The sequence below is a fragment of the Lactuca virosa genome, chromosome 3 (assembly GCF_052849685.1).
Source record: "Lactuca virosa cultivar CGN04683 chromosome 3, Lactuca_virosa_CGN04683_v6, whole genome shotgun sequence".
NCBI lineage: Eukaryota > Viridiplantae > Streptophyta > Magnoliopsida > Asterales > Asteraceae > Lactuca > Lactuca virosa.
In genome coordinates, this window is record NC_136428.1 from 215257709 (window position 1) to 215283439 (window position 25731).

At 36.0% G+C, this 25731-nt stretch overlaps 1 protein-coding gene across 4 annotated transcripts; it reads left to right on the forward strand.

Moving 5' to 3' along the window:
* The first annotated feature begins 17970 nt into the window (after positions 1-17970).
* Positions 17971-22973, forward strand: LOC145166975 (protein CYCLOPS-like). Of its 4 annotated transcripts, none has more exons than XM_079086044.1 (10): positions 17971-18727; positions 19668-19895; positions 19976-20200; positions 20286-20338; positions 20947-21572; positions 21659-21702; positions 22159-22204; positions 22271-22316; positions 22457-22585; positions 22719-22973. In XM_079086044.1, the coding sequence occupies exons 2-10, from the start codon at positions 19704-19706 to the stop codon at positions 22840-22842; spliced, it is 1485 nt and encodes a 494-aa protein (XP_078942170.1). In that variant the 5' UTR covers positions 17971-18727; positions 19668-19703; the 3' UTR covers positions 22843-22973. The 4 variants fall into 4 exon arrangements, with proteins under 4 accessions (XP_078942170.1, XP_078942169.1, XP_078942168.1 ...); XM_079086043.1 differs by having other exon boundaries at positions 17972-18727; positions 22156-22204; XM_079086042.1 differs by having other exon boundaries at positions 17973-18727; positions 22268-22316.
* The last annotated feature ends 2758 nt before the right edge of the window (positions 22974-25731 follow it).

Consider the following 25731-nt stretch of genomic DNA (forward strand, 5'->3'; position numbering starts at 1 on the left):
ATTTCCTTATTGGGCCTAATGGACCAATAAGCATCCAACTCAACCATTTTGGGCTTGGAAACCCTATTTGCATTCTAAATGGACCTAATTCACAAATCTATAACATTTTGGACCATTTGGGCCTAGAATGATTCATTCTAACCCTAATGGGCCTTATTGGGCCATAACAACTCCAATCAACCTTAATGGACTTTAGGACCCATTCTTTTATACTATTGGGTCGTGAGATATCCTAAAGGCCCAATGGGCCGAAAGATGTTATGATTAGGCTCCAAAAATCCTAACTAAAGTTTAATGGGCTCAAGCTATTCCAATTCCTACCTTCTTGGCCCAAAATCTCGGCCCAACACCATTTAACAAAAAAAAATGAAATGGGGGTTGACTTTGGAGGTGCCACCTCCATATTATCCACCATACAACAAGGAAATTGTTTCTCATACTTCTATGTAGACTTGTATAACCCAACATACTTCAAGACTAGTCTCTCTCCTTTTCTTCTCTCATTCTCGGCCAAAGATACATACACACACACTTCACTTACAAACTCTCTCAAATAATCTCTCAAACACTCACAAGAACACTCCTACATTTTCCTCTAAATTTTCGAGAATTAGAGTATATTTCAAGAGATTCTTCTTCAAGATCATCAACTTTGGTAAGTTCTCACTTAGATCTATGATTTAACTTCTTGATCTCTTCCAAAATCTCCTCTTACACCCATATTTTTGTGGATCATGTTCTTAGAATCATCTAAGTTCAAGATCTACTCAAGAAAGCTTGCTAGGATCGAAAATCTTCTTTCACTTCTTCATCAAAACCGATCCATCACCCCAAGGTGAGTTCATACCCCCTATTTTCGATTTTTACTTGGTTAAGGGGGAGAATACAAGTTGCTTTATGTAGATCTATGTGTATATGCATGAATATGTGTGTTTTTCATGACTTATTTGTTGATTATGTGCTATCTACTTCATAAATCTAAAAATATGTTAAGAATATTAAGTTTATCACTTGGATCTACATGAAAACCTTGAGAAAAGTATGTGTTATCACATATAATACATGTAAACTAGTAGATCTGGGATTTATACACTTAAAATAGTAAAAATGAGTGTTGTGTTCCAAGATCTATAAACTAAACTCAAAAATCAGCCTTTCACAGGAAAGTTTTGGTCCAATCTCGAACTGTTTTGACCACCTAAATGATAATATTTTTCAAAACTGTTTTACAAGCAAAAGTTTCAGGTTTCTACCTTTAAAATGACTACTCTCACGTTTTCATACGGTTTTTCTACAATTTTTGGCGAATTTTACAAAACTGTCTATCAGATTTGAAATAATTTCGGACCAGCCTGTGAAGGTGAGCAATTTCACACTTGTTAGAAGCCATTAAAAATTATGAGAAAATTTTTGAACAAAGTAGACTAAATTTCCAAACTTCCAGAATTTACGGATCCAAATTTCGACTTACGATGATTTTTCTACAAATTTTCCAACAACTAGGTCGGAAAAGCCCAAAACCAGAAAAATGTGTATTTTCACAAAAATCAAGTCAAAAATGATATTTTTGACAAAAATGGGTTTAAAATGTTATTTTTACCACAAACTAGTCATCAGCACAAGTTTTGAACAAAATGGAGACTAAAGTGTTATTTTTACAAAAATTGGGCCTTAATTGTAAATTTTTGGTTTATTGGGCCAAGAACGTCATTTTTACAAAAAGTGGGCCTTTTATGCTATTTTAGTGAATACTTGAACCAAAACCAACAATAACTAACAAACGGATTAATTTTGAATCATTTATAGGTTATTGGGCCTTAGTGGCCTATTTATATGTTTGATAGGTTTTGTATACTATTTGCGTGCTAATTGGGCCTATAAATACTTTACATGTGAAATGGGCCTTAGTTGTCCTTTTACATATATTTTGGGCCCATGTTATATGAATCTCACTCCTATCAGGTCTTAAAATGACTCACATGTTTAGCGATGCCCTAGTGGCTCACTTACATGGTTCGTTGGACCTGGAATGAGTTTTATACGTTTATCTTCGCGTAAATTCGATTAAGGATCTAGTGAGTTTTTGTCGGTTGACACCTATTAAGTGTTCGATCGTAGCCTGTAGTTATAATCAGAGTCTCTTGGAGGGAGAGCAGGGTTTTGTGTATAGATCTATATGGGGGTAACACCTCACACCTGAGCTGTTCGCTACAGTTAGACTACATCAGTCTAGGGTGACTATAACCTTATTCTATTTTTCAGTCGGCGTTCACAAACTCCAAGACAGGTGAAATTGTCATTATTTAGTATGGTTATAACGACTCACTTAGAGGAATTAATGTTAGGAAGTTTGCGGAAGACTATTTTCTTTTATGTTAGATTACTAGGAAACTTACTCACACTGGTACCCCACCTCAGTGTTGGTACGATAGCATTATCTATTTTCTGTTATGATTGGATCACTCGGTAACTTACTCACACTGGTACCCCACCTCGGTGTTGGTACGGCAGCATTATCTATTTTCTGTTATGATTGGATCACTCGGTAACTTACTCACACTGGTACCCCACCTCGGTGTTGGTACGGCAGCATTAACTATTCTTTTTTTTACGGGCAACATCGGGTTATCCGGGGACATTCTATATACATTCTCTTCAATCACTTTTGACATTCTATTAAACAATAACACACATGCATTAATACAAGATCATACATAAACATATCAAACTATTTTAAGAAAATACAGGATTTTCTTGTGATTACAAAGTTATACAAATCATTTTATCAAATATACTTATGAACTCACCAACATTATACATGTTGACCGTTTTCAAAATAACTTGTATTCTCAGGGACTCGTTAAGCAGAAGAATCAACAAGAATAGGGGATTTTGTTTTGTGTACTGTCGAACATCATACATTGAATGTTTTGGTCATGTTATTTAAAAGGTTGTACTTGATGTAAACAATGGCAGTTGTATCATATTATGCATGGTAATGATGATGTTATGTTTCATTTATATTCATTGTGATGATTATTCAATTGTTAGTCACACGAGCCCCCGGTCGTTTCCGCCGTCTGGTTCGGGGGTGTGACAGATTGGTATCAGAGCATTGTTTATAGTGAACTGGCATATCTGACCATACAAGATATGCAACTATAAATACAATTGGGACTAAAACTACTCTGAACATAATAATTAAAATACATCCTTATGTGTGCATTTTAGAGTAATAACACAACAAGAACAGTAAAAGTCTTTGGAGGATTTGAACATCACTATTAAACCCAGGCAGTTATGTAGTTGTATTGGGGGTAAATGTAGCCCAATCAACTACATTCATTCAAAATACGACCAACATGTGTTCGGGAGTAATTGTGATGGACAATGAATCAAAAACTTACCATTTAACTATCCAAAGAGCTTATAGAATCAAACCTAAACAAAATTTAAATACTATAGGAGTATTTGGTGTGCTATTTATTTCTAGTAATTATACCCCTTCGTGCAATACACTATAGACGGGCATCATTAGCCAGGAGACCCTTATTTCCCTAGTCAGGGGAATGCAGGGTGGCTTGACCCAGAAGAAGACTCAAGGGAAGAACTAGAGGAGGAACATGAGGTAGAACTTACAGATGAACCCGCCGAGCCAGTAGTGAACCTCGAAGAGGAAGAGCTCGAGGGCGATGATGATGATGACTCGGATGCAGAATCCGATGTCATCAATCCTCCATATAGAGCCAGAGTATCGGCTAATCGTATGGGCCCCGATGGCCCCGCGCCCCATGGGCACACGACATTTGGAGATGGAGTCACCAGCAGGGGATACAACCACACTACGGTAGGAACCGAGGTCTATTCGATCTTAGTCATAGAAGACCAGTTGACCGGGCCCTCCCAGTCATGGTCCGGCGCACCCGAGACGTTGGCAACCAAGTTCAGGACACCCCAAATCAAACGGACCAAATGTGGTTGTTGTTAAGAGAGATGAGAGACAAACACAGGAAGTGAACGGAGACTCCCGAGAAAGACAGTTAGTTTGGGAGGTACGACTACGAGATACCGAGCGACAAGTAGCTCGTCTCTGAGGTGCATCTACTTCATCAGAACCACCACCAGACACTTTCTGCCACGATTAGGATCAGCCTTGTCTTTTCCCCCCTACTATCCGATATGACTCTCTTTCGAGTACTAAGACAATACTTACCAATGAAACAATTATGTGCTATTACATAAATTCAATTATATGCACAACCGAACCCTCGAAACCGCTAGATACTTAAGAATCTCGGAACCAAAAACAACCCATATAGTCTAAGGATAGACGTAACGATCGTGCCAAATTTGCGATTACCTACTACCATAAATACATCACAGGGATGTAGATGGAAACAAGGAGAATCATACGACAAGACGCGAAATTTATAGAGTACAACCAGGAATGACGATCACTACTTACGATCTGGCTTATCATCATACAGCAGGAAAATGTCATCCCACAGAAATAACAAGCACACCCACGAGACACCGCTCTTGCAGATGGACTCTGCTACATTCCAAGCTGCTGTAACAGCTGCCGTAACCGCTGCTATGACACAACTCAACGCAAACAACACCAATAGAGGTGGAAACAATATCGACAACTCCAGCCGAAGGAACGAGCACGAAAACTAACAAGTGACAGCTTATCAAGGCACACTAAACCCCAAGCTTAAGAGCAGGAAGCGAAAGTCTGGAAGTAAGAGAAAGGGACAGCCAACTCAAGGGTTCTCAAAGAAGCAACATGTTGTTGTTGTTCATGCGACCATGACCCCTATTACACCAACATCAGCGAGACCATATGCTGGAAGCCTTCCAAAATGAAACCAGTGCAATTTCCATCATAAGGGAGCCTGCCGGGAGCTGCATTGTAAGAAATGCAACCGAAAGAATCACACCACCAAACACTGTAGAACTTATCCATAACAGAATCGTCAACCAAACAAAAACAACAACAACCGCAACAACCTTAACAACAACACCAATGATGAGACCAGTCACACTTGCTATGGGTGTGGATGAACCGGTCACTTCAGGTGCAATTGCCCCAAGACTAACAATCAAGGAGCAGAAGGATCAGGAAAGGTCCTGACCTTGGGTCAAGGCGAAACTGTCCAAGACCCGACAGTTGTTACTGGTACGTTCCCACTTAACAACTCTTTTGCTTGCATCTTACTCGATAGTGGAGCTGAGCGAAGCTTAGTTAGTAACAAATTTGAGCACTTACTAAAACAACAACCCCAGAAGCTAAACGAAGCCTTCACGGTGGAGATGGCTAAGGGGAAAAACCGAATTAACCTAGGATATTTATGTAGAGTATACCTTAACACTAAACAACCATTCATTTCAAATAAATTTAATACCGGTAAATATTAGGAGTTTTAATGTGATAATCGGCATGGTTGGGTTAAGCCCCCACCGTGATGACACTATGTGTCGCGAGAGGGTCGTTTGCCTTCACCTTCCCAATCACGAAACTCTAATAATCCATGGTGATAAACCTGGCGCCAATCCGCGTCCTATCTCGTGCATCAAGGCACAAAAGTGCCTGCACCAGAAGAACTACGTTTTCCTCGATCATGTTGTGGACAAGACCAAGGAAGAAGTAAGCATACAAGGTATTCTAGTAGCATGCGATTTTCCGGATGTATTTCCCGAAGAACTTCCGGGAATATCCGAGAGAGACAGGTCGAATTTCGAATCGACCTCATACTGGGAACCACATCAATTACCAATTCACCCTATAGGTTGACTCCCGCCGAAATTCAGAAGTTATCCAGTCAATTAAGAAATTTTTTGAGCAAAGGATCCATCGGACTAAGCTTCTCACCCTGGGAAGCTCCAGTCTTGTTCGTCAAGAAGACGAATCCTTTGAATGTGCAGCGATTTTAGGAAATTGAATAAGCTCACTATCAAAAACCAATACCCCCCCCCCCCCCGGATTGACAACCTATTTGGCTAGCTCCAAGGAGCTAGTTACTTCTCTAAAATAGATCTGAGATTCGGATATCATCAGCTCCGAGTCCGAGAAGAGGACATTCCAAAAACTACCTTTCGAACTCGATACAGCCATCTCAAATTCGTTGTGATACCCTTCGGTCTAACGAATGCTCCCACGGTATTCATGAACCCTACGAACCGAGTTATCCCAGCCCTTCCTAGTCAGCCTTCTTAATTATTTTCATCGATAACATACTCATCTGCTCACGAAGCAAGAACAAAACACTGTTAACATCTACGACCAACCTTGAAAGCATCAAAGCCGGAGAATATCGCGAAGAAAGCACTACATGGATGGATAAAACTCTCGAAGTCGAAGGACGAAGCTTATTGTTATAAGTGTTGAGTTGGGCGTTATCTGGGTGATCGTCGATAAGTTAACCCAATCTGCCCATTTCCTGCTAATACAGAATCAAACAAGACGGAAAGATTAGCTTGGATCTATATCAAGGAGAATGTGAGACTCCATGAAATATCGGTATCTACTATCTCGGATCGAGATAACGGGATTACTTCAAGACTTTGACAGTCACTTTAGAAGGCTATGGGAAAATAGCTAGATATGAGCGTTGCTTACCACCCTCAAACCAATAGCCAAAGCGAACAGACTATTCAACCACTCGTAGTCATGCTCCGAGCCTGGGTGTTTGAATTCAGCAAGTCACGAGATACCCGGTTGCCCTTGATTGAATTCTCACGCAATAACAGCTATCGCACGAGCATCAAGGATGCTCTTTTCGAGGCTCTTTATGGTCAAAAATGCAAATCACTCGCTAGTACTCTCACGGGACCAGAAACCATTCGCGAAACAACAGAGAAGATAATCCAAATCAAAGCTCGACTTCAAGCATCGCGAGACCGACAGAAGAGCTATGCTGACAAGCGGCGTAAGCCATTAGAATGTAAAGTTGGGGATCGCGTGTTATTGAATGACTCTCCTTGGAAAGGAATGATCCGCTTTGGGTAACGGGGAAAACTGAACCCGCGATACATCGGACCGTTCGAGATTCTCGCCCGAATTGGTCCGGTAGCCTATAAGCTGCAGCTGCCTTCGGAGCTCAGTAATGTATACCCCGTGTTCCACGTCTCGAATTTGAAAAAGTGCTTAGCAGATGAAACTCTTTTCATTCCTTTGGAAGAGATCGAAATAAAAAAGAATCTTCGGTTCGTCGAAGACCCGGTTGAAGTTACAGACAGGGAAGTGAAGCGTACTAAACAAAGTCGCATTCCGATTATGAAGATTCGATGGAACGCTAAGCGTGGGCCGGAATTCACATGGGAACGCAAGGATCAGATAAATCAGAAGTTCCCTCACCTATTCTCTCATTCATGAACCTATCTTTCGAAAGAATTTCGTGACGAAATTCCCTCTAACAGGGGGATGATGTCACAACTAGCATTTTTGCTAGGAAATTCTACTCTCATGTAATCATTCACCTAGTGTAATAACTTGTACTCTAAGAGAATATCATACTCTATGCTCATCCAAATACATCTCATGTGTTCAACTAATAGTCTGAAAACCATAAGAATCCCGGTTTGAATCCATATTGGACTAGGATTTCCTTATTGGGCCTAATAGACCAATAAGCATCCAACTCAACCATTTTGGGCTTGGAAACCCTATTTGGATTCTAAATGGACCCAATGCACAAATCTATAACATTTTGGACCATTTGGGCCTAGAATGATTCATTCTAACCCTAATGGGCCTTATTGGGCCATAACAACTTCAATCAACCTTAATGGACTTTAGGACCCATTCTTTTATACTATTGGGCCGTGAGATATCCTAAAGGCCCAATGGGCCGAAAGATGTTATGATTAGGCTCCAAAAATCCTAACTAAAGTTTAATGGGCTCAAGCTATTCCAATTCCTACCTTCTTGGCCCAAAATCTCGGCCCAACACCATTTAACAAAAAAAATGAAATGGGGGTTGACTTTGGAGGTGCCACCTCCATATTATCCACCATACAACAAGGAAATTGTTTCTCATACTTCTATGTAGACTTGTATAACCCAACATACTTCAAGACTAGTCTCTCTCCTTTTCTTCTCTCATTCTCGGCCAAAGATACATACACACACACTTCACTTACAAACTCTCTCAAATAATCTCTCAAACACTCACAAGAACACTCCTACATTTTCCTCTAAATTTTCGAGAATTAGAGTATATTTCAAGAGATTCTTCTTCAAGATCATCAACTTTGGTAAGTTCTCACTTAGATCTATGATTTAACTTCTTGATCTATTCAAAAATCTCCTCTTACTCCCATATTTTTGTGGATCATGTTCTTAGAATCATCTAAGTTCAAGATCTACTCAAGAAAGCTTGCTAGGATCGGAAATCTTCTTTCACTTCTTCATCAAAACCGATCCATCACCCCAAGGTGAGTTCATACCCCCTATTTTCGATTTTTACTTGGTTAAGGGGGAGAATACAAGTTGCTTTATGTAGATCTATGTGTATATGCATGAATATGTGTGTTTTTCATGACTTATTTGTTGATTATGTGCTATCTACTTCATAAATCTAAAAATATGTTAAGAATATTAAGTTTATCACTTGGATCTACATGAAAACCTTGAGAAAAGTATGTGTTATCACATATAATACATGTAAACTAGTAGATCTGGGATTTATACACTTAAAATAGTAAAAATGAGTGTTGTGTTCCAAGATCTATAAACTAAACTCAAAAATCAGCCTTTCACAGGAAAGTTTTGGTCCAATCTCGAACTGTTTTGACCACCTAAATGATAATATTTTTCAAAACTGTTTTACAAGCAAAAGTTTCAGGTTTCTACCTTTAAAATGACTACTCTCACGTTTTCATACGATTTTTCTACAATTTTTGGCGAATTTTACAAAACTGTCTATCAGATTTGAAATAATTTCGGACCAGCCTGTGAAGGTGAGCAATTTCACACTTGTTAGAAGTCATTAAAAATTATGAGAAAATTTTTGAACAAAGTAGACTAAATTTCCAAACTTTCAGAATTTACGAATCCAAATTTCGACTTACGATGATTTTTCTACAAATTTTCCAACAACTAGGTCGGAAAAGCCCAAAACCAGAAAAATGTGTATTTTCACAAAAATCAAGTCAAAAATGATATTTTTGACAAAAATGGGTTTAAAATGTTATTTTTACCACAAACTAGTCATCAGCACAAGTTTTGAACAAAATGGAGACTAAAGTGTTATTTTTACAAAAATTGGGCCTTATGTGTAAATTTTTGGTTTATTGGGCCAAGAACGTCATTTTTACAAAAAGTGGGCCTTTTATGCTATTTTAGTGAATACTTGAACCAAAACCAACAATAACTAACAAACAGATTAATTTTGAATCATTTATAGGTTATTGGGCCTTAGTGGCCCATTTATATGTTTGATAAGTTTTGTATACTATTTGCGTGCTATTTGGGCCTATAAATACTTTACATGTGAAATGAGCCTTAGTTGTCATTTTACATATATTTTGGTCCCATGTTATATGAATCTCACTCCTAACAGGTCTTAAAATGACTCACATGTTTAGCGATGCCCTAGTGGCTCACTTACATGGTTCGTTGGACCTGGAATGAGTTTTATACGTTTATCTTCGCGTAAATTCGATTAAGGATCTAGTGAGTTTTTGTCGGTTGAAACCTATTAAGTGTTCGATCGTAGCCTGTAGTTATAATCAGAGTCTCTTGGAGGGAGAGCGGGGTTTTGTGTATAGATCTATACGGGGGTGACACCTCACACCTGAGCTGTTCGCTACAGTTAGACTACATCAGTCTAGGGTGACTATAACCTTATTCTATTTTTCAGTCAGCGTTCACAAACGCCAAGACAGGTGAAATTGTCATTATTTAGTATGGTTATAACGACTCACTTAGAGGAATTAATGTTAGGAAGTTTGCGGAAGACTATTTTCCTTTATGTTAGATTAGTAGGAAACTTACTCACACTGGTACCCCACCTCGGTGTTGGTACGACAGCATTATCTATTTTCTGTTATGATTGGATCACTCGGTAACTTACTCACAATGGTACCCCACCTCGGTGTTGGTACGACAACATTATCTATTTTTTGTTATGATTGGATCACTCGGTAACTTACTCACATTGGTACCCCACCTCGGTGTTGGTATGTCAGCATTAACTATTCTTTTTTTTACGGGCAACATCGGGTTATCCAGGGACATTCTATATACATTCTCTTCAATCACTTTTGACATTCTATTAAACAATAACACACATGCATTAATACAAGATCATACATAAACATACCAAACTATTTTAAGAAAATACAGGATTTTCTTGTGATTACAAAGTTATACAAATCATTTTATCAAATATACTTATGAATTCACCAACATTATATATGTTGACCGTTTTCAAAATAACTTGTATTCTCAGGGACTCGTTAAGCAGAAAAATCAACAAGAATAGAGGATTTTGTTTTGTGTACTGTCGAACATCATACATTGAATGTTTTGGTCATGTTATTTAAAAGGTTGTACTTGATGTAAACAATGGCAGTTGTATCATATTATGCATGGTAATGATGATGTTATGTTTCATTTATATTCATTGTGATGATTATTCAATTGTTAGTCATACGAGCCTCCGGACGTTTCCGCCATCTGGTTCGGGGGTGTGACATAATACCAGTAAGTTTACCGAATAGTCGCTCCTCACGAGGAGATACTGGAGTATTTACTTCACCAGGTTGAGGACCTCCACCCACCTTAGGGGTATGGCTACCTTCCTGTTCATCCATTCTTCTGAAAATTCGGAGTAATATAGTATTTTAGAATATTAGGATTTATTATTACCTAATACTTTACTTAAGTCTTTCCTATGGTTTGTATCCATATACTCCTAATGAATCCGTTCATATATTGAACCTCTGACGGTTTAAGTCTAAATACCAATTCGTGGAATTTAGTTCACTTAAACCACCACTCTGATACCATGATTGAAAGAACCCCTTTCTAAACTTTCGTATTTATGAAAGTCCCAAACTTTCATACTTGACAATTGTTACTCCGAAACATGCTACATGCATATTCATAAAAACAATATTTTATATTGATAAAGTGATTACAAACTACTGGATACAAACCGACTATGTTTTAATATTTTACATAACTACCCAGGATATTGTAATTTTATACAAACATAAACCGAAATACAAAAGTAATAGAAAAAAACTATTCTACATCTTCCGACAGTATATAACCTGTCACACCCCAAAACCGGAACGACGGAAACGTTCAGGGGTGGAGGACATCATGTTTAGTATCACAAGATATGTATATAGTAAGCAAGTAATGAACAACCATTTCATTTAGAAAGAAAGTGTTTACAATGTGTGTGTTCACAAAACATAGAATTCATAAACAAATAACAAAACAAGACTTGAAGCTATAATGCTCCATCTTCTGAATTCCCAGCACGGGTACCTGTCTAATAGGCTCCTGAGAATACAAGTTATTTGAAAGAGTTGATCAACAATTAAGCTGGTGAGTTCATAAGATTTTAGTGATGTGAGTAAGTTGTAAAATGTTGTTGAAAATGTAGTTGCAAAATGTAGTAAGTTGTAAGTTCTATTTAGAAAAGTTCGCATGTTCCTCTAGGAAATCCTATATTTCCTACTTTAATGAAAGATAAGTAAAAATGACTCTACAATCCTTTCTATGAGTACTAAATGGATACAAGTTATATAAAACTCAGAGTAAACAAACAATCGACTGTGCGCATCTGCCCTAAGCCCACAACCAAACAAGGAACAGGAAGTAAGGCGGATTGCACACATCCCATTGGTTGTTAGATCATTTTTGTATATAACCCTGGTGTATTCACTTGTTACTCATGGAGTTAATTGTAATGGTTCCTTTATATTTGATGAAAAGATTCTTTAAGAAAACCCTTATTTCTTATAATAAAATGATGACCACAGTGACTACTTTTATAATAACTTAGTTTATACTGGATATATATAATCTAATATCGGATAGAAAGTTAGCTGGGTGAATCTGCCCTAAGCCCACAACCAAACAAGGAACAGGAAGTAAGGCGGAAAGCACACATCCAACTACCTATTGGGTATTAATTATATATAACCATGATGTATAAACTAAAGTATTATAGAGTTAATCACCTAAGGTCCTTTAAGTTTATACTGGTTTAATAAAATGGATTAAACCCTTTACTGGGAAGTTTCTAGTTTTGTATACCAAAAGTTCTGATTTGGAAAGTATGTTTTGTACTAGAAAACTGTGCTTTGACTCTGTGTCTTATGACTTGACCCATACCTGGTACCCTTATGATGTCTTAATGTATACTAAGCATATATATATATATATATATATATATATATATATATATATATATATAGAATCGAATAGAAAATAGATTGGGTGAATTCGTTCCAAGCCCACAACCAAACAAGGAACAGGAAATGAAGCGGATAACACACATCCTATTACCTGTCGGATCCTATTGGTATATATATATATATATATATATATATATATATATATATCCTATGATATATACATTAAGGAATCATAAGATTAACATTATGGTCCTTTCTATTAAATGTAGCCTTCTACCAAGGCATCTACTGTTATGTGCTAGACTCGACTGTTCTGTTTGTCGTTTGTAAAAATGTAAGTTTTCCCTAGTTTATAACTATCTTAACTCGAAAATAGTTTGCATTTGTCCTTCAAGTGGTACTGTCACTTTATGAAAGTAATGTGAAATGTAAGTACACAGTTGTCGTTTATAATGACATGCGGATGTACTGATGACCTAAAACATGTTTGTTTTATTATGGTCATAATGTGAAGGCTAGTACCCCTACTAAACGCTCTCCCTGTCTAGAGATTAAGGGAACCAAACGCGACCTCTGCAAATTCTTGCAAGCCATGTAATTCACATTCAAGTTATATGATCATGTATACCCAATATAACTATCACCTTTTGTTTAAAACAATGAGTTAGTGACTCATTGGTATAATTAGATCCTGTATGTTCTCATGCTATAGCAACCTAGTTTGTTTGTTCTGTATGGTATTGTTTGTTTCTCATCATAGTATTCTCTCTGTATGTTATTGTTTGTTTCTCATAATAGTATTCTCTCTCTGTATGTTGTTGTTTGTTCCTCATAATAGTATTCTCTCTCTGTATGTTATTGACTCTTTGTATGCTTCATTGTACTAGAAGTAATGAATAGCATCCTCCTAAACTATACCTATTATAGTTTACTAAAGTTTTACTTGAACTGTTATTCAAAAGACTCGTTTATCTACTAAGTTATGCTTGTACTTTAAAAACGGAGTTTTGTATAACTATAAAGTAACATAACTTTAAAAGAGTTTTTGAAATGTTTTGACAACTTATAAATGACATAAGTAACATTTTGAAAGATGTTTATAACAAATAGTTACACAATTATCATTGTGTTCAACTTGTATTCCCCCCCCCCCCTTAAAACATTTAAAACAGTTAAAAGATTCATTACGGGGTATGAACTCACCTGATGTGGGTGATTCAAACAGGTATGCGTGTAAGGATGAGAAGTTCCACGGATGAAGTCCCGAGACACAATAAGTCCTAAATGACATATATTGACATGAATATAGTGTTTATAAGCAACTATATGAAAGGAAACACCTTCCGGGACTAGGAAACACTTTGACCAAGTGTTGGAATCACATGTGATTCATCAAAGGGAAGTGGAATGGCACTAACTTGAGTTTACTACCATGGGTTTACGGCCAAAGGGAGTTTACGGCCCAAAGGAGTTTACAACCATAAACTCATGATCATTTATGTATTTGATAGAAGTTTAAGGTCCTATAATCATCAAGGAAGGGTTCTAGTTCACAAGCTTTGCATCTAGGAGGGTTTATGGCCAAAATGGCACCCTTAAAGGGGTTTACGGCCATGGGAGATGGCTTGGCCGTAAACTCCTTTTGTCCTTGTGTTCTTGAGGTTTTCAAGTCTCTAAGCATGAGTCCTAACTAGATATGAAGTATAGGGAAGAGTACTTACGATCTAGAAGCTTGAAATGGTCGGTTTTGGCCAAGAACACTAGTGTGTGTTCTTGGTGTTCTTTGTGTTTCTTGAAGATCTAAGAAAAGAATGATTTCCATGGATGAAATCATGGAAGGATACTAGATTAAGAGATGTATCAATAAATCAAGGAAGAATACTTACATCTTTTGAAGATCTAGGAAGAAAATCTTGATGATAGTTGAGAGAGAACTCGAGTTCTTGGGGTTGGAATGTAAGAAATGACTAGAAATGATAAAGGGCCATATATATACACTTGATTTTACGGCCACATGAGTTTACGGCCGTAAACTCATTGGCATTGCGGCCGTGAACTCTCAATAAGAAGGTTAAGGCTCGATTTCTTGGACAGTGTCTCTAGCAGGTACATTCTAACACTCATTCCTTAACTGTACTAGGCTTAAAACTCCTTAGAATGACCTTTTACCGAGCTAGAACTCATTACCAATGAGTCTGACACTCAGTTGAGTTGATTGACTGGGCTTTAAAAGCAAAAAAATTTCAGGTTGTCACATAACCATACTGCTTACTTATCTTCTGCAATTGTTAAACACTGAGAGGGGTAAGCGGTGACGCTTAGTGAGTTCAATAATGGATACAATATAACGTTATGCCTTATATATACTTCAATATAGCAGAAGCAAAGAGAAACAAGGAACAACAAAGACATATGTGAATCATGTGACAAACTTTCCATATCAATCAATGATTTGATACAAAGATATATGATCAATAAAGCTTCGGCCCAAATGGCACAGAAGACATACACTTTCTGATTTAAACATTTCGATAGATTTCAGGCTTATATCCCTGTCTAACCATCTGCCAATGCCATAGAATAGAAGTCATTCTCTTACGGAGACATGCTCTACATGGCCAGAGGCTACACCGTGAATCTAAGTCCTTTCACTGATCACATGGTCAAAGGTATAGCTTTGCTATCATAAATAGCGGAAATAAAAATAACATGGGAAAATAACCCGAAACGATAACACTGAAAAGCACATAGCACATATAACACATAACATACAATTGTTCCTATATATTAAACTCACCGTGAAATAACCGGGGGTTAAAATAGAAAATTGGGCAGCATTTCGGCTCTAAATATAAATTCCTTCGTTGAAAACCGGAAGATTTATTGAAAACCGGGCTCTGCGAAGGTAGAGCTTCAAACCGAAAAGATAAATTTCTCGGGCTTCTTGGGCACTTCAGGGTGTGTTTCGGGTGTTGGAAATGATTTCGGGGCTTCGGAGGAAGTCAAAATAGCTAAAATATTGATTTAGGGGTCAAAATTGGCAATTTTCCAAAATTACTCGGGAAGGCTCGCAACCTTCTATTTATAGGAGGGGAGATGCGAGGTTCGGCCGAAGGAAGGGAGAGTCACCGAACACGCGCCAGCGAGGGAGCGAGCCACAAAGCGACGTCGGATGCGAGACACGGAAGCGAGCTCGGACGCGAGGCGCGTCGGACGCGCATTGGACCGCTGTTTGGACGAATCGGAAGGCGACACGTCATCGGCTGGGTCTTTGGCTCGGACACGTGGCGCGCATGACTCACCGAAATCGGCCTTATCCTTGCGAGATTCCTCGGATATTGAGCCCAAATCTTCTAAAATCCATAACCTTCGTATACGGGCTCCGTTTTAGACATTCTTTATATGCACGCGTAGGGAAAATTATGCTCTACAACTTTTGTTTAGACTTCGTCGGCTAATTTTGAGTTTATTTTTAATATTATTATTTTTAACAGACCGGGACAGGAAAATCCGTTAAAAATTCATAACTTCTTCATCCGATGTCCGTTTTCGTCTGTCTTTTTACCGTTGTACTACTATTGACGAGACATTCGATTCTCGTTTAGGTTGTGTCGGCTAAAAACCACTCAATCTAAAATTCGAGGTTTTAGCTGTCTACTGCTAAGCTGAAACTTAGAAAAATCATAACTTCCTCATACGAAGTCAGATTTGGGCGTTCTTTTTATGAAAATTCTCGGTTTAACAAGTACTACGACTTTCATTTAGATCATCAAGGCTAAAAAGTAGTTTATCAAAAACTCACTTTTTACGTCATTCGGTGCCGTGCCGGTTTTGTCCCGGATCTTCGATTGGTCATAACGTCTTCGTTATAACTCGAATTTCTATGAGGTTTTCGCCTAAATGCTTCTACTGAAATTATCTACAACTTTGAATAATAAAATTTTACTTATTTCAAATTTTATATTTTCGTTAAATTTCGATATTTTAACTTTTAATTGGAATCTCATAAGACTTCCAATATTTTCCAAGTGATTCTAAACATAGTTTTACTTCATTTCTAGTAAAAACTATCTGTTAGAACTCAATATTCGATATCACATAATATTTCATAATATTATTTACTTAAAAACACGATTTCAGAACGTGTATGTTACACTCGACATCCAATCTTCAATCATAATTAGAGGTTTTAAAATGTTAATTCCAAGTTTGTATCGTGATTACCATTAAAAAATGCTAACTTAAACCGCCAAAGGGTTGAGAAAAATCATTAGAGACAATACGAATCTCAAACTATTTGGTGAATGGTTGTATCGCAAGTAAATGCTTTAAATAATCCAAAATATGGTTCCTAATGTATCCATATCGGTGATATCTCTCAAAACTGTTGCAAAGCAATACAATTCCTTTCAACATATCTTTTATCCAATTATTCTTTAGTAAATTGTTGTATAACCAAACTCCACAATGTAGCATGAAAAAAAAAAGAATGACATCCACCACTTGTCTCCCACCCTATTTGTTAAACGAAAGGACACAAAAATCGAGCTCCTCCATGACCTTTCATTCTATCAAAGAAATAATGGGATCAAAACTTCCATATATCCTATCTAATCAAGGTTTCTCTCCATTAAAATTGCAAGGCAAAGTTGCCATCGAGATCCTTTATCTGTTTCGATGCTACCAATTCCATATATCACCATCTTTACTTTGTGTTGTGAACATGTAAGCTTGTGAAAATGGCGTGAAGCTTTAGAGGTATGGATTTGATCCAAAAAAGAATTAAAGAATCGAGACTTGTGATTTTTTCGATAGAGTTTGGATTTTATGCATCAACTGGACTTCTCTTTCTAAAGTTGTTTTGGTGTCTTTTGGTTCGAATGTGTTTGTTGTCGTTCCTTTGCATATTTAGGTTTGAGGAATTTTATTTTCTAATCGATTTCATTCTTCTATTACCGTCATTATATACTTACTAAAATAAATAGAAAATAAATTTTCCATTATATATGTTTACAAATAATTACTACACACTAAAAATATCTAAAAATAAATAAGCAGATAAACAATTAAATATATTTAACTTCATTTACTGAAGTACATTCGATTCCAATAAACTTGACATCATTTCTGGAAATTTTTAATAAAAGAATTGACATATTTATTTTAGATAAAACTAATATAAGATAGCAATTAACGCCAATTCCAAATATGTCGATTCACGGATTCATTATTCATACCTCACAGTATGGAATGGCATACACAAAACACGTTTTGACTTTTTAAGGTCAACAACTACAACTTTTAAGAAAAAATAAAAAAAATAGTAACCACAAAAACAACACTTGAGTATTTGTCACACTTATAAACGTTAATGTAATTATCTAACTATTCAGAAATACTAACAACAATCAGATTATCTTTTAAGTCGGTTATTGGTTCATTTAGAACTTAGAAAATTAAATATGGTAAATTGCAAGAAATAACAATTTACTTTACTCTTTTTAACAATAGTGACAATGTACTTTACTTTTATCAAATACAAACTTGTTCAAATCGAAGAACTAATCAGATCGCAAAAAACAGATCAACAGGTCAAAACTTATAATACCCAAACAACACTTTCTAAAATCTGATTTACGAATTAAATCAAATTCCAGGGTTCAAGTCTCCATGCAAGTGACATGATTAGCTTAAACATTAATCAGAAAGCAGAGCAGAAAACGTTAATCCCTATTTAATCATCTATATATTATCGTAGATGATGAAATATAACTACAATAGCTCAAATACTTACTCATGATAAATCAGGCAGAAGAATGTCGAACCTCTCCAAATCGGAAGGCAGAAAAACTGGATTGGGGGGCCGCTGTGTAAGGTGGTCGTCGGATCTGAAAGCCATCGGAGGGATGGAAGACAGGAAGAGTGGGCGGCAGCTACACGCTTACGTTTCTATGGGCCTACAGAACAAAACGTCAAAAGATCCGCTAAACAACAGACAAAGATAGAGAGAGTAAAGGCAAGCGTATCTTGGGGAATTTGTAGTCAAAGATGCCATCATTGGGGATTTTGTTTAATCGGCAATGCACACAAGATGTTTGATGAAATTCCTGACGTCTGGCTACTTATTAATCTATTGTGTTTGACTTTTTTATGGTTAAACTCTTGTTTCCTGATGCTCCAGTCACCATTCTTGCCTTTTATCTCTTTGTCATCAGTTGAGTGCTAGAAGAAGAAGAAAAGACATCAAGAATCTCTTCTTCCTGAAATTTATATTACACAATTGAAAACAGAAGATGAGGCGCCTCATCTAAGAGCCTGGAGTTATGTCTGTTTTGCCCTACACCAGGTATCATCATCATATATATCCCCTTAGAGTCCTCGTTTCTTGTTGTTGTTTCTTTTTTGATTGATGCGTTGAACCAAATATTGTTTTTTAGGTTTAACTATACGCTTGCATGTTGCTGATTTCATATAATCTGATCTCAATTATCTTCGATTTTGATTGTTTTGCGTTTGGATCATGTTACTTTTTTTGAACTTTCAGCAGTTTTCCCTTACTCTCAGTCTACATTTTTCTATATAGTTTAACACTACTTCATCTTAAATTACAACATTATTAATGTAAGTTTATAGTACCAAAAAATAAAAAACAGAAAATGGATGATATATAGTCATTTTACATGTCATATGTCCTGAAATGGAAAGCAACTACACATCATAGACAAAAAACTATAATAATGAAAGTTTATAGTTTCCTGATTTAATGACCTGAATCATTTGGTCAGATATAAGAAGTCCCTTTCAAGTTTCAACAACTACTTTTTAAAATTCCCTAAAAGTTAAACATCATTTTCATGGCTTTCATCATCACCAAAAGTTTCTTCATTCTTTAATCCATGATTTCCATTTATTTATACTATTACTTTCAACAACTGTCTCATTAATTAATTAATATATATCTCAACCATACTCAATGTTGGATGTTGTATCATTTTAACGTTTGAAACCACTAAACAACAGACAAATATAGAGAGTAAAGGGTATCTTAGGGAATTTGTAGTCAAAGATCCAATCATTCATGTTTTGAAGAAATTCCTGAATGAGAAGTATACGCGTATTTCCTTTTGTCTAAGTCCGGCTACTTATTTATTTGTTTTGTTTGACTTTTGAATGATTAAACTCTCTTTTCCACAAGAATCTCTTCTTCTTGAAATTCATATTACATACTTCTTTGAGTTCTCCTATTATTGCTAATCATCATTATTATGATTAATCATGGAAACAAGATAACATCAACTCGTACATGATCTGAAAAGTGTTTGATGGAAATGGAGGGAAGAGTTTATTCAGATTTGTATAGAAACTCAAGTGAAGATATGTTCATAAGAACATTAATGGAAAGCCCAGTTGGAATGCCATCACCAACCATGGAAATACTCGGTTTCAAGAATCTTTCTAGTAACTTCCGTGCAGATAGTGAGGAACTTTTCAAGAATTGGCTCACTAATGGAGAGGCAAGAATTTTTCTATTATTCTTTACACTTTTTAAATATATATATACATATTCTTTTCTAAATTGGTTTTATATCACTAGAATCAAGGCCACAATCCATCAAGTTTAGTTCATAATCGTTCTCGACAATTATCTAGAAGGTTGCTTGTTGATCAAGCTACTCAACAAAATGGAGTTTCATTTGAAAGAAAACCAAGTAATGAGAATTTGATCCCACAAAGTTCGTTGGTAGTTGGTGAATCGTCAAATGACGTAAATGCCCATCCTATTAGGAATGTGGGGGCTAGCAATTTATACTTGGCTAAGGTTTGTTAATATTGAGAATTAGGATTGTGTACAAATATTTGTTAAATGGATTCTATTGTTATCTTACTTTTTGATTTTTTTACAGGCATGGTTTCATAGTTCTCAACCAATGACAAGAAGTCGTTCTTCTGAGTTAAGGTATTAATTATTATGTAAACAAAACCCTTTTCACCATCAATATCACTTGATTATCTGTTGGTGATGTTGGTGATTTTAGTGCCGTCAAGTCATTTTAAGTAACTGAATTTTTATAAAAGTGTCAAAGATGACTTTGACTGTGATCAGTTCGAACTAATTCAGTTCGAACAGTTTGAACTAATTCGGTTCGAACTGACCAAATTTTGGTCGGTTTGAATTAATTCAGTTCGAACTAACCAAATTCTTTTGGTCTGTTAATTTGGTCAGTTCAAACTGACCAAATTAATTTTGGTCAGTTTGAACTAATTCAGTTCGAACTGACCGGATTCTTTTGGTCTGTTCGAACTGACCAAATTCTTTGGTCAGTTCGAAGTTAGAACCGACCAAAATTAGTTCGAACCGACCAAAGTCAGTTCGAACTGATCGGATTCTTTTGGTCTGTTCGAACTGACCAAATTCTTTTGGTCTGTTCGAACCGACCAAAATCAGTTCGAACCGACCAAAGTCAGTTCGTACCGACTATAACTATCAATAACCGTTTAATAATATTAATTGATTATCACAAACCATGTTTTCGTTTATTATTTTATACTATTTACATGTTACAGAAAGAGGTATGTTGCAATGCAAAACTCTCAAACAGCAATAGGTATGGAAGCAATGCATAATGCGTCGGGAAATCGAGTCAACCAATTGAAACAACAATTTGTCAACCAAAGTCAAATCAATGAGGCTTCAATGTATCATACAAATGGCTTCATGCCTCAATCACATTCATCTTCATCTAATATCAATGAATTACAATTTGGCACCATTGATAAAGTATCTTCAGTTGTAAGCATGTTAAAGGGCACATTAGAACGCAAGAAGCTCAGAAGTCAAACTGAGAAAGAAGCAATTGAAGATGATTCTTTAGGATATTATTCAACTATGAATCATGTAAATGAGATTCAAGATTATGAGGTACAAGAAACATTCCAAGATTTATCGAATGAAATGAAGGATTCTGGATTGTTTCAAATAGTTCAAGGAGGTATAGATGCTGACATGGACAATTTTGTGGCCCCCACGAATCATATCCAAATGAGTTTCGCATCTAGAGAAGCTTCTCAAAGTGAATCATCACCTGTAATATCAAATGGTTTTGATGCATGTGATGGTCAAAGCAATTCTGGTCAAACACCAAGTGCTTGTGAGAGCTCTAGGAAGCAAGTTGGAATTGCAAAAACATTAGGTTTATTCCCTTTTTTTTTTATCTTTAATTTTACTAATTATGTATAGAAATGTTAGATAACTTATTTATTATCTCATGTTTCATAGGTACACGAGAACAAATGTATGATAATCTTCAAGAGGACCACAAGGTATTTGACTATTGATAGTTTGTAAATGTTTAAAATGAAAATTATTTTACACCATTTCTTTTTGAGTAAATTACAGGAATAGTCCCTATGGTTTAGGGTAATTTACATGTTTGGTCCCTAACTTATTTTTTTAACTCGGAAGGTACCTACTGTTTGTTTTTGTTACGCACTTGGTCCCTGTCTTACCTAAAAAGATTATTTGCCCTTGATTTTTTAATTTATTTAAATAAACACACCCCCAACCCCACTCCCCTCACCTTATATTACCTACCCCACCATTTTTTTCCTATTTAAATGATAGTATTTTTAGGTAAAACAGGGACCAAGTGCGTAACAAAAACAAATAGTAGGGACCTCCCGAGTTAAAAAAATAAGTTAGGGACCAAGCGCGTAAATTACCCCAAACCATATGGACCATTCATGTAATTTACTCTTTCTTTTTTGTATTTCCAGCAGAAAAGAAGTTTGATTCGATTTGGATCAGTGACATCAGCTGCATCAGGTAATATTTATTATTAACTCATTTTTATATGCAACTTCTGTAATTTTTTTAAAATTTATGCAGTAGACAGCAGGGATCCTACAAAGAAACGCAGGGTGGAAAGGTCAAGAAAGTATGTAATTCTATTTTTCCATTTTCAGGAAGCATACTATCTTTTTTTTTTCTTGTATATATATAAAAATATTATTCTTCAAATTTGTTTGGTTAATTTATTTCGTTAATTTATTTGGTGATGATGATTTATATATGTAGAATGGCAGAAGCAAAAGGAAGAACTCAAACACCTGTGATTTCAACAGATATGCAATCTATTCTGAAGCGATGTGAAAATCTAGAGAAGGAAGTGCGTTCACTCAAACTTAATCTGGCTTTCATGAATAGGTAAGAGTGATTCTTCTCAGTTAACATTAAAATCACAACTTTCTTTTGAACATTGATTTCTTGAAAAAAGTATGCATATATGTGGATGGAATATTACTTGTTGTCATGTAACATTGATGAGTATGTGTTTCAGGAAGGATTCTGAACAAACAAAGCAGATTGAAGAGCTTCAGAAGCAGCATGAGGAGATGAAAGATGAAAAGGAACGCCTTTTAGAAGAGATTGAGAGGATATTGTCTGAACCAGATAAGATGTGATCATTCAAATCTGACATTGATGAACCACAAGTTCTTTTTTTTTTTTTTTATATTCATTGGTTTGTTTGTGAATCATGATTATGCACATTATTACTATAAGGACATTGCTATGATATCTAAATTTTTAAATATGTATTATTTCTACAATGGCATACTGAACAACACACAAGTATTATTAGTGTATTAGTTTATATTATCGTATTGACTGTATATAGGCCCATGTATGTTTGTATGTATTCGTTGTATTGTACCTCTGACCCATGAGGTGTACATTGTGTATATATATTCTTGCATTTAATGAGAATCTGATTTATGTGAAAATACTACCTGTAATATCATCTCAGAGTAGTAAACTATGTACTCAAATCTATATATAACTTTCCAATCATCTACCAAATCGCATAATCAACCGGATCCACCTAAACCTTATAAATTTCCTCTAGACAGAAGGAGGTGAAGAGAAGCCACCGGAGGTGAAAAGCTAGGCTTAGTAGGGCTCGAACTATATATATATATATATATATATATATATATATATATATATATATATATATATATATATATATATATATATATATATATATATCATCGGCAAAACTGATGCATGGGAAAAATTTAAATCACAAGTCAAGTTATGGATTTACGGGAGTAAGTCCCTTGTGCAGATGATTCTCAAGAAGGGTATTGATATTGTCAAATTAGTCATACACTAGGTGTAAAACTCGTGTGTTGCATGGATTGATTAATTAAAAAAAGATTAAATATCAAAGTTTAAATAATAATTATTTTTTAAAATAAAAAATTTAAAATAAGGAATGAAAAAACGTACTAATTATAATTTACTATCATATATATTATATATAATACTTTACATATATAAGTATAAGTATTATGTGGTTTTTTAATTTTAATTTTTTTTAAAATAGAACAAAAATTAACATGTGGATTGTATTTAATTTAAAAATATCATAAAATAATAAGTGTCAAAACCCATGAGAAAATAAGAAATTGACATATGACAAAATGGATTTCATTTATTATAGTAGATTCATATATGACTTATCATATTTACCCAATCTAATTTCTAAATATCAAGTTTTCGAAATATCAAATTTACACAAATAAATAATTTTAACATTTTTTAAACACTTTATAATCATTTTAATAATTTTCAAATTGTTATAATTATAAAAACAATCAAAATGAGAATATTATCCCTAATCTTATGCTATTGGAATCATCTTCTAATATAGTTAAGAGTTTTCAAAACATAGAACTTCTCGGCCATCTCGTATCCTCATCCACTGGTCGCCGCCCACCAGCTCCGACGATGTTCACTCTGGTTGTCATCCACCATCTCCGGGATCGCTTGTTGTGCACACCTACAACACAACCACAATCAATCCATGTTGGGTTAATCGGATTTATGAGTGCATGAGTATTTTTGTAAAACCCTTTTTATTTTAAGTATTTGATTTAGATTAGGAAGTTGTCTGCTTGCTTAACAAGTATAACATATTGGTTTAGTTTACTGCTTTCATTAATATAAATAAGGACATGTATTCATTAGTTTAGAAAGAGATTTATAGAAATAAAATCATTTGTCACAGTTTTTCCTGTTGCTCCTTTGTTTTGGTCTTGGGCATGAAGGTATTACCGGTTTAATACCTTACACTTGGTATCAGAGCCTAGGGCTCGTGAAGGCGTAGGGAGGCCAGTTTGAGAGTCGGTTTCAAAAAAAATGTAGCCTTTTGTTGCGGGACAGACGCAGCGGGAACTAGGTTCGGTTTAAGGGGGTGTGGATTGTTTTTGAGCGAGAGTTGAAGCATCTCAACAGCAGCCCCAATTTTTCTTGATCGGGATTGTTCTAAGGTAGAGAGAGACTAACCAGAGGTGTGAAATAAACGGGCGGGAAGACGTCAAAGCGGGTGACTTTGATTCGGTTCGTTTTGCGGGCGACGGAAGACGGTAATGGTGGTCGTAACCTTGTCTTATTGTTCGGTGGAAAGTGCTCTCAAAACAAGCTTGATTAAAGAGGTCGAGGTGGTGAAAAGAGATAATTGGATGTTGATCGGTTGAAATCAGAAGGCAGAAAAAAATGAAAAGGTTGTGTCTACATTAATCAGACAATAATGATTAGCGAGGAAGAAAGTTTGACTTTTTCGTGATAAGGGGATACCGACGTAGGTGCGTGAAAAGCGGGCATGAAGGATCCGTTAAAGCAGGTAGCTTTGGACTCAGTTCGTTTGGCGGGTTGAAAGAAAACGGTGAAGCGGGTGGCTTTGTTTTCTTAATTAGTCGGCGGAGATGCCTCTTTAAAGAAGGGTAATCAAAATAAAGGAAGAGATTGGAGAAACAACACAGTGTGAACATTGTGGAAGTTCAAATTGGATGGCTTTGGATCTGGCCGGGGAGAGGTCGTGAATCCGGGGAAAATCTAAATGGTAATGAACGTATCCAACAGGATGTCATGTCACATGTTACATGTGTTGTGAACAATCAAAAGGGTATGGAGGACATTGGACGTGACCGAGATGGAGGTCGGGTGTCCGGGAAAAGTCGGGATGGTTCGGGAAGATGATGATTCAACACTGTTGTGAACGAGAGGTATGACCAATCCGATTAAGGGGTGATCGTTGGGTTAATCGGATTAATGGGTGCATGGGTATTTTTGGAAAACCCTTTTTATTTGAAGTATTTGATTTAGATTTGGAAGTTGTTTGCTTGCTTAACAAGTATTACGTATTGGTTTAGGTTACTGCTTTCATTAGTATAAATATTCGTTAGTTTTGAAAGAGATTTATAGCAATAAAATCATTCGTCACAGTTTTTCCTATTGCTCATTTGTTTTGGTCTTGGGCATCAAGGTATTACCGGTTTAATACCATA